Here is a 10,000-nt window from a genome sequence, read left to right on the forward strand (position 1 = left end):
GGTCTCGTTGGCAGACTACACTGTGGGAGGTGAGAGAGGTCTCGTTGGCAGGTACTACACTGTGGGAGGTGGAGAGGTCTCGTTGGCAGGTACTACACTGTGGGAGTGGGAGAGGTCTCGTTGGCAGGTACTACACTGTGGGAGGTGGTGAGGTCTCGTTGGCAGGTACTACACTGTGGGAGGTGGGGACTCGTTGGCAGGTACTACACTGTGGGAGGTGGAGAGGTCTCGTTGGCAGGTACTACACTGTGGGAGGTGGAGAGGTCTCGTTGGCAGGTACTACACTGTGGGAGGTGGAGAGTCTCGTTGGCAGGTACTACACTGTGGGAAGTGGGAGAGGTCTCGTTGGCAGGTACTACACTGTGGGAGGTGGAGAGGTCTCGTTGGCAGGTACTACACTGTGGGAGGTGGAGAGGTCTCGTTGGCAGGTACTACACTGTGGAGGTGGAGAGGTCTCGTTGGCAGGTACTACACTGTGGGAGGTGGAGAGGTCTCGTTGGCAGGTACTACACTGTGGGAGGTGGAGAGGTCTCGTTGGCAGGTACTACACTGTGGAGGTGGAGAGGTCTCGTTGGCAGGTACTACACTGTGGGAGGTGGTGAGGTCTCGTTGGCAGGTACTACACTGTGGGAGGTGGAGAGGTCTCGTTGGCAGGTACTACACTGTGGAGGTGGAGGTCTCGTTGGCAGGTACTACACTGTGGGAGGTGGAAGGTCTCGTTGGCAGGTACTACACTGTGGGAGGTGGGAGAGGTCTCGTTGGCAGGTACTACACTGTGGGAGGTGGAGAGGTCTCGTTGGCAGGTACTACACTGTGGGAGGTGGGAGAGGTCTCGTTGGCAGGTACTACACTGTGGGAGGTGGAGAGGTCTCGTTGGCAGGTACTACACTGTGGGAGGTGGAGAGGTCTCGTTGGCAGGTACTACACTGTGGGAGGTGGAGAGGTCTCGTTGGCAGGTACTACACTGTGGGAGGTGGTGAGGTCTCGTTGGCAGGTACTACACTGTGGGAGGTGGTGAGGTGCTCTCAGACATGTAGCCATGACACTGTCTCTAAACCAGTGGGGTCACACTAACCAGTGGGGTCAGACTAAACCAGTGGGTCAGGACTAAACCAGTGGGGTCAGGACTAAACCAGTGGGGTCAGGACTAAACCAGTGGGGTCAGGACTAAACCAGTGGGGTCACGACTAAACCAGTGGGGTCACGACTAAACCAGTGGGGTCACGGCTAAACCAGTGGGTCACGACTAAACCAGTGGGGTCACGACTAAACCAGTGGGGTCACGACCAAACCAGTGGGGTCAGGACTAAACCAGTGGGGTCACGACTAAACCAGTGGGGTCACGACCAAACAGTGGGGTCAGGACTAAACCAGTGGGGTCACGACTAAACCAGTGGGGTCAGGACTAAACCAGTGGGGTCACGACTAAACCAGTGGGGTCATGACTAACCAGTGGGGTCACGACTAAACCAGTGGGGTCACGACCAAACCAGTGGGGTCACGACTAAACCAGTGGGGTCACGACCAAACCAGTGGGGTCACGACTAAACCAGTGGGGTCACGACTAAACCAGTGGGGTCACGACTAAACCAGTGGGGTCACGACTAAACCAGTGGGGTCACGACCATACCAGTGGGGTCACGACCAAACCAGTGGGGTCACGACTAAACCAGTGGGTCACGACTAAACCAGTGGGGTCACGACTAAACCAGTGGGGTCACGACCAAACCAGTATGGTCACGACCATACCAGTGGGGCACGACCAACCAGTGGGGTCACGACTAAACCAGTGGGGTCACGACCAAACCAGTGGGGTCAAGACTAAACCAGTGGGGTCATGACTCTGGACTCACCGGTTGAGGCTGTGTGTGAACGAGAATATTTGTGTAACGTGAACACACACGTATATGTGAGTGTTCACGTGAAGCTGAACCACGTGAATACACGTGGTTGAGCTTGACAGTTACACACGTGGTTCGCTGACACGCGTTCACTCGTGGGTGACTTACACAGTTACGAGTGAGTTACTAAGACTGGAGCCGCGTTACTCCTTCCTCTTACATCGACTTGGGCACCTGAGTCTTTTCACGGGTCATCACAGGTCACGTGGGTAGACATTACCTTTGTCACCGTCATAGGTCTCGTGGGTAGACGTTACCTTTGTCACCGTCACAGGTCACGTGGGTAGATGTTACCTTTGTCGCCGTCACAGGTCACGTGGGTAGATGTCCTCACGGATGTCTAGGTTACGTTTGTCACCTTTTCTGGTGACTTGTCTGCATAAAGGTTCCCCAGAAGGCCAGAAGTTCCCCAAAATAGTCCCTGTTATAGATGGGGAACTAGTGCTGGCTCTCCAGACTAGCAGCTGCGAGCAGCGTAGCTATTCAGCTTATTCCGAGCTGAACCACCGTCCAACACACCTGGCAGCGGAGTCAAGCTGGTCCAACAAACATGAGCCCTCATTAGAGACCAAACAACCTGGGCCGAGTAAACAAAGCAACAGAGAGATAGTTTATGTGCACAAGCGGTGCACAGTGAGCACGAGGGGCTGCCTACCCGGCTCCTGGAACCTTGCAACACAAGCGGTGCACGGTGTGAACCAGGGCTGCCTACCCGCCTCCTGGAGCCTTGCAACAGCTCTGCAACACGAGTGATGGGGACGAATGTGTAAATAGTCAGGAGGTAGATGAAGGTGAGGAAGAGGTAGATGAAGGTGAGGAATAGGTAGATGAAGGTGAGGAAGAGGTAGATAAAGGTGAGGAATAGGAAGATGAAGGTGAGGAAGAGGTAGATGAAGGTGAGGAATAGGTAGATAAAGGTGAGGAAGAGGTAGATAAAGGTGAGGAATAGGAAGATGAAGGTGAGGAAGAGGTAGATAAAGGTGAGGAAGAGGTAGATGAAGTTGAGGAAGAGGTAGATGAAGGTGAGGAATAGGTAGATGAAGGTGAGGAAGAGGTAGATGAAGTTGAGGAAGAGGTAGATGAAGTTGAGGAATAGGCAGATGAAGGTGAGAAGAGGTAGATAAAGGTGAGGAATAGGTAGATGAAGGTGAGGAAGAGGTAGATGAAGGTGAGGAAGAGGTAGATGAAGTTGAGGAAGAGGTAGATGAAGGTGAGGAATAGGTAGATGAAAGGTGAGGAAGAGATAGATAAAGGTGAGGAATAGGTAGATGAAGGTGAGGAAGAGGTATATGAAGGTGAGGAAGAGGTAGATGAAGGTGAGGAAGAGGTAGATGAAGGTGAGGAATAGGTAGATGAAGGTGAGGAAGAGGTAGATGAAGGTGAGGAAGAGGTAGATGAAGGTGAGGAAGAGGTAGATGAATGTGAGGAAGAGGTTAATGAAGTGAGGAAGAGGTAGATGAAGGTGAGGAAGAGGTAGATGAAGTTGAGGAAGAGGTAGATGAAGGTGAGGAATAGGTAGATGAAGGTGAGGAAGAGGTAGATGAAGTTGAGGACGAGGTAGATGAAGGTGAGGAATAGGTAGATGAAGTGAGGAAGAGGTAGATAAAGGTGAGGAAGAGGTAGATGAAGTTGAGGAAGAGGTAGATGAAGGTGAGGAATAGGTAGATAAAGGTGAGGAAGAGGTAGATAAAGGTGAGGAAGAGGTAGATGAAGTTGAGGAAGAGGTAGATGAAGGTGAGGAATAGGTAGGTGAAGGTGAGGAAGAGGTAGATGAAGTTTGGAATAGGTAGATGAAGGTGATGAAGGTAGATGAAGGTGAGGAAGAGGTAGATGAAGGTGAGGAAGAGGTAGATGAAGGTGAGGAAGAGGTAGATGAAGGTGAGGAAGAGGTACATGGAGGTGAGGAAGAGGTAGATGAAGGTGAGGAAGAGGTAGATGAAGGTGAGGAAGAGGCAGATGAAGGTGAGGAATAGGTAGATGAAGGTGAGGAAGAGGTAGATGAAGGTGAGGAAGAGGTAGATGAATGTGAGGAAGAGGTTAATGAAGGTGAGGAAGAGGTAGATGAAGGTGAGGAAAGGTAGATGAAGGTGAGGAAGAGGTAGATGAAGGTGAGGAAGAGGTAGATGAAAGTGACGAATAGGTAGATGAAGGTGAGGAAGAGGTAGATGAAGGTGAGGAAGAGGTAGATGAGGTGAGGAAGAGGTAGATGAAGGTGAGGAAGAGGTAGATGAAAGTGAGGAAAGGGTAGATGAAGGTGAGGAAGAGGTATATGAAGGTGAGGAAGAGGTAGATGAAGGTGAGGAATAGATAGATGAATGTGAGGAAGAGGTAGATGAAGGTGAGAAGAGTATATGAAGGTGAGGAAGAGGTAGATGAAGGTGAGGAATAGGTAGATGAAGGTGAGGAAGAGGTAGATGAAGGTGAGGAAGAGGTAGATGAAGGTGAGGAAGAGGTAGATGAAAGTGAGGAAAAGGTAGATGAAGGTGAGGAAGAGGTAGATGAAGGTGAGGAAGAGGTACATGAAGGTGAGGAAGAGGTAGATGAAGGTGAGAAATAGGTAGATGAAGGTGAGGAAGAGTAGATGAAGGTGAGGAAGAGGTAGATGAAGGTGAGGAAGAGGTAGATGAACGTGAGGACATGTTACCTATGACTGAATATACACAGAAATACCAACTAATACAGAACATTAAAAAGCAAGCAACCATTAGACCTAAACTAAACTGTTTATTTACATAAAGCTTTTATTGTGTACACAATGTAAGGTGCGGGTGTGACGCTAATGGTTGTGCATAGAATTGTTTGTTGTTGTCAGTGGCACTGTTGTTGTTAGTAACACTGTTGTTGTTAGTAGCACTGTTGTTGTCAGTGGCACTGTTGTTGTTAGTAGCACAGTTGTTGTTAGTGGCACTGTTGTTGTTAGTTGCACAGTTTGCTATTAGTGGCAATGTTGTTAATAGCATTGTTGTTGTTAGTGGCACTGTTGTTGTTGTTAGTGGCAGTGTTGTTGTTAGTGACACTGTTGTTGTTAGTGGCACTCTTATTACTGACACTTATTCTTAGTGGCACTGTTGTTGTTAGTAGCACTGTTGTTGTTAGTGGCACTGTTGTTGTTAGTGGCACTGTTGTTGTTAGTGTCACTGTTGTTGTTAGTGGCACATTTGTTGTTAGTGACACTGTTGTCGTTAGTTGGACTGATGTTATTATTGGCACCGTTGTTGTTAGCCTCACTGTTGTTGTTAGTGGCACTGTTGTTGATAGTAGCACAGTTGTTAGTTGCACTGTTGTTTGCGGCACAGTTGTTGTTAGTAACACTGTTGTTGTTAGTAACACTGTTGTTGTTAGTAGCATTGTTGTTAGTAACACTGTTGTTGTTAGTAGCATTGTTGTTAGTAACACTGTTGTTGTTAGTAACACTGTTGTTGTTAGTAGCATTGTTGTTAGTAGCATTGTTGTTAGTGGCCCTGTTATTGTTAGTGGCACAGTTCTGTTAGTGGTTCTGTTGTTGTTAGTAGCACTGTTGTTGGTGTTAGTGCCACTGTTGTTGTTAATGGCACTGTTGTTGTTAGTGGCATTGTTGTTTAGTGTGCCACTGTTGTTGTTAGTGCCACAGTTGTTGTTAGTGACACTGTTATTGTTAGTGGCACTGTTGTTGTTAGTGGCACTGTTGTTGTTAGTAGCACTACAGTTGTTAGTGACACTGTTGTCGCTAGAGACACTGTTGTTGTTAGTGGCACGGTTATTGTTAGTGGTACTGTTGTTGTTAGTAGCACTGCTGTTGTTAGTGACATTGTTGTTGTTATTGGCATAGTTGTTGTTGTTAGTGGCACTGTTGTTATTGACACTTGTTGTTAGTGGCACTGCTGTTGTTAGTGACACTATTGCTGTTAGTGACACTGTTGTTGTTAGTGGCACTGTTTGTTATTGACACTTATTGTTAGTGGCTCTGTTGTTGTTAGTGGCACTCTTGTTATTGACACTTATTGTTAGTGGCACTGTTGTTGTTAGTGGCACTGTTGTTGTTAGTGGTACTGTTGTTGTTAGTGGCAATGTTGTTGTTAGTGGCACTCTTGTTGTTATTGCCGCTCTTGTTATTGACACTTATTGTTAGTGGCACTGATGTTGTTAGTGGCACTGTTGTTGTTAGTGACATTGTTGTTGTTAGTGCCACTTTTGTTGTTAGTGCTACTGTTGTTGTTAGTGACACTGTTGTCGTTAGTGACACTGTTGTTGTTAGTGGCACTGTAGTTGTTAGTAGCACTAATGTTGTTAGTGACACTGTTGTCGCTAGTGACACTGTTGTTGTTAGTGGCACTGTTGTTGTTAGTGGCACTGTTGGTTTTAGTGACACTGTTGTTGGTAGTAGCACTGTCATTGTTAGTGGCACTGTTGTTGTTAGTAGCACTGCTGTTGTTAGTGACACTGTTGTTGTTATTGGCACAGTTGCTGTTGATGTTAGTGACACTGTTGTTGTTATTGGCACAGTTGCTGTGTTGTTAGTGGCACTATTGTTATTGACACTTGTTGTTAGTGGCACTGTTGTTGTTAGTGACACTGTTGTCGTCAGTGACACTGTTGTTGTTAGTAGCACTGCTCTTGTTAGTGACACTGTTTTCTTATTGGCACAGTTGTTGTTGTTATTGGCACTGTTGTTGTAAGTGGCACTGATGTTGTTAGTGGCACTGATGTTATTATTGGTACTGTTGTTGTTAGTGTCACTGTTGTTGTTAGTGGCACTGTTGTTGAAAGTAGCACAGTTGTTAGTTGCACTCTTGTTCGCTGCACAGTTGTTGTTAGTAACACTGTTGTTGTTAGTGGCTCTGTTATTGTTAGTGGCACAGTTGTTGATAGTGGTTCTGTTGTTGTTAGCAGCACTGTTGTTGTTAGCAGCACTGTTGTTGGTGTTAGTGCCACTGTTGTTGGTGTTAGTGCCACTGTTGTTGTTAATGGCACTGTTGTTGTTAGTGGCATTGTTGTTGTTAGTGCCATTGTTTTTGTTAGTGCCACTGATGTTGTTATTGGCACTGTTGTTGTTAGTGACACTGTTGTTGATAGTGGCACTGTTGTTGATAGTGCCACTGTTGTTAGTGGCACTGTTGATGTTAGTAGTACTGTCGTTGTTAGTGGCACTGTTGTTGTTAGTAGCACTGTTATTGTTAGTGGCACTGTTGTTATTAGTTGCACTATTGTTGTTAGAAGCACTGTTGTTGTTGGTGACACTGTTGTTGTTAGTGGCACTATTGTTATTAATGGCACTCTTGTTGTTGGTGGCACTGTTGTTGTTAGTGACACTGTTGTTGTTAGTGTCACTGTTGTTAGTGGCACTGTTGATGTTAGTAGTACTGTCGTTGTTAGTGGCACTGTTGTTGTTAGTAGCACTGTTATTGTTAGTGGCACTGTTGTTATTAGTTGCACTGTTGTTGTTAGTAGCACTGTTGTTGTTGGTGACACTGTTGTTGTTAGTGGTACTATTGTTATTATTGGCACTCTTGTTGTTGGTGGCACTGTTGTTGTTAGTGGCACTGTTGTTGGTAGTGGTACAGTTGATGTTAGTGACACTGTTGTTATTAGTGATACTGTTTCTGTTAGTGGCACTGTTGTTGTTATTGGTACTGTTGTTGTTAGTGGCACTGTTGTTAGTAGCACTGTTGTTGTTAATGGCACTGTTTTATTAGTGGTTCTCTTGATGTTAGTAGCAATGTTGTTGTTAGTAGCACTGTTATTGATAGAAATACGTATGTTGTTAGTGGTGCTGTTGTTGTTAGTGGCACTGCTGTTGTTAGTGGTACTTTTTGTTGTTAGTTGCAGTGTTGTTGCTAGTGACCCTGTTGTTGTTAGTGGCACTGTTGTTTTAGTGGCACTGATATTGATAGTAGCACTGTTGTTGCGGTTGGCACTGTTATTGATAGTGGCACTATCGTTGTAAGTGGCACTACTGTTGTTAGTGGCACTGATGTTATTATTGGTACTGTTGATGTTAGTATCACTGTTGTTGTTAATGGCACTGTTTTGATAGTAGCACAGTTGTTAGTTGTACTGTTGTTAGTGGCACAGTTGTTGTTAGTAACACTGTTGTTTTTAGTTGCACTGTGGTTAGTGGCTCTGTTTTTGTTAGTTGCACAGTTCTTGTTAGAGTTCTGTTGATGCTAGTTGCACTGTTGTTCTAGTTAGTGACACTGTTGTTGCTAGTGACACAGTTGTTGTTAGAGGCAATGTTGTTGTTATTTGCACTGCTGTTGTTAGTGATACTGTTGTTGTTAATGGCACAGTTGTTGTTAGTGACACTGTTGTTGTTTGAAGCACTGTTGTTGTTAGTCCTACTGTTGTTGTCAGTGACACTGTTGTTGTTAGTGGCACTTATGTTCTTGTTGTTAGTGGTACTGCTATTGTTGTTAGTAGCAATGTTGTTGTTAGCCGCACTGTTGTTGTTAGTGGCAATGTTGTTGTTGTGGCAATGTTGTTGTTGGTGATACTGTTGTTGTTAGTTGCATTGTTATTGTTAGTAGCACTGTTTTGTTAATTGCGCTGTTGTTGTTAATAGCACTGTTGTTGTTAGTGGCTCTGTTGTTGTTAGTAGCACTGTTGTTGTTGGTGACACTGTTATTGTTAGTAGTACTGTTGTTTGTTAGTAGCAAAGTTATTTTTTAATGTCCCTGTTGTTGTTAGTGACACTGTTGTTGTTAGTTACAATGTTATTCATGCACTGTTATTGTTAGTGGATCTGATGTTATTAATGGGACTGTTGTTGTTAGCGGGACTGTTTTTGTTCGCGGCACTATTGTTGTTAGTGGCACTGATCTTGTTAGTGGCACTGTTGTTAGTTGCACTGTTGTTGTTAGTAAAAATGTTGGTGTTAGTGGCACTGTTGTTGTTTTTGGCAGTGGGCACTGTAATTGGTTAGTTGCACTGTTGTTTTGACACTGTTGTTGTTAGTAGCAATGATGTTGATAGTAGCAATATTGTTGTTATTGGCAGTGATGTTGTTAGTGGCAGTGATGTTGTTAGTGGCAGTGATGTTTAATGGCACTGTTTTTGTTAGTGGCTCTGTTGTTGTTAGTAGCAATGTTGTTGTTGTTAGTAGTAATGTTGTTGTTAGTAGCAGTGTTGTTTATAGTGGCACTGTTGTTGTTAGTGGCACTGTTGTTGGTGGCTCTGTTGTTGTTAGTAGCAATGTTGTTGTTAGAAGCAGTGTTGTTGTTAGTGGCACTGTTGTTGTCTGTGGCACTGAAGTTGTTAGTGGCAGTGTTTTTGGTTAGTGGCACTGATCCACTAACAAAACTGATGTTTTTGATGATCAAAACGATCCACTGATGTTTTTGTTAGTTAATAATGGCACAGTTGTTGTTAGTGACACTGTTGTTCCTATTGGCACTGTTATTGTTAGTGACATCGTTGTTAGTGGCACTGTTGTTGTTAGTGGTACTTTTGTTGTTAGTGACACTGTTGTTGATTTTGGCACTATTAATGTTATTAGTTCTGTTGTTTTAGCGGCACTGTTATTGATAGTGACACTGTTGTTGTTAGTGCCACTGATCCTGTTAGTAGCACTATTGTTGTAAGTGGCAGTGTTGTTGTTAGTGGCACGGATGTTATTAATAGCACTGTTGTTGTAAATGTCACTATTGTTTGTCAGTGGCACTGCTGCTCTTAGTACCAATGTTGTTGTTAGTGGCACTGTTGTTGTTAGATGTACTGTTGTTGTAAGTGTCACTATTGTTGTCAGTGGCACTGCTGCTGTTATGTAGCAATGTTGTTGTTAGTGGCACTGTTGTTTTTAGTTGTACTGTTGTTGTCAGTAACTCTGTTGTTGATAGTAGCACTGCTGTTAGTAGCACTGTTGTTAGTGGTTCTGTTATTGCTAGTGGCACAGTTTTTGTTAGTGGTACTGTTGTTAGTCGCACTGTTGTTGTTAGTGACACTGTTGTTGTAGTGGCACAGTTGTTGTTAGTGGCAATGTTGTTGTTAGTGGTACCGTTGTTGTTATTGGCACTGTTGTTGTTAGTGGTACTGTTGTTGTTATTGGCACTTATGTTGTTGTTAGTGGCACTGTTGTTGTTAGTGCACTGTTGTTGTTAGTGGCACTGTTGTTGTTAGTGGCAATG

The 10,000-nt window shown here is 44.7% G+C and overlaps 2 protein-coding genes across 2 annotated transcripts in view; both read right to left on the bottom strand.

The window, feature by feature from the left end:
* Positions 1–4,422, bottom strand: part of LOC138367137 (uncharacterized) — a 54,162-nt gene extending 49,740 nt beyond the window's left edge. Inside the window, exon 1 of the mRNA XM_069328541.1 lies at positions 3,856–4,422. Within this exon, the coding sequence (XP_069184642.1) occupies positions 3,856–4,422 (567 nt within the window). The remainder of the gene's footprint in view (positions 1–3,855) is intronic.
* Positions 4,423–4,941: 519 nt separating this feature from the next.
* LOC138367139 (putative uncharacterized protein DDB_G0286901) overlaps positions 4,942–10,000 on the bottom strand; it is a 6,432-nt gene continuing 1,373 nt past the window's right edge. The window contains exons 2-3 of the mRNA XM_069328542.1: positions 6,506–7,561; positions 4,942–5,362 (exon numbers count right to left, since the gene is read on the bottom strand). Coding sequence (XP_069184643.1) covers positions 4,942–5,362; positions 6,506–7,561 — 1,477 coding nt within the window. The remainder of the gene's footprint in view (positions 5,363–6,505; positions 7,562–10,000) is intronic.

The sequence above is a fragment of the Procambarus clarkii genome, chromosome 21 (genome assembly GCF_040958095.1).
Source record: "Procambarus clarkii isolate CNS0578487 chromosome 21, FALCON_Pclarkii_2.0, whole genome shotgun sequence".
Classification (NCBI taxonomy): Eukaryota; Metazoa; Arthropoda; class Malacostraca; order Decapoda; family Cambaridae; genus Procambarus; species Procambarus clarkii.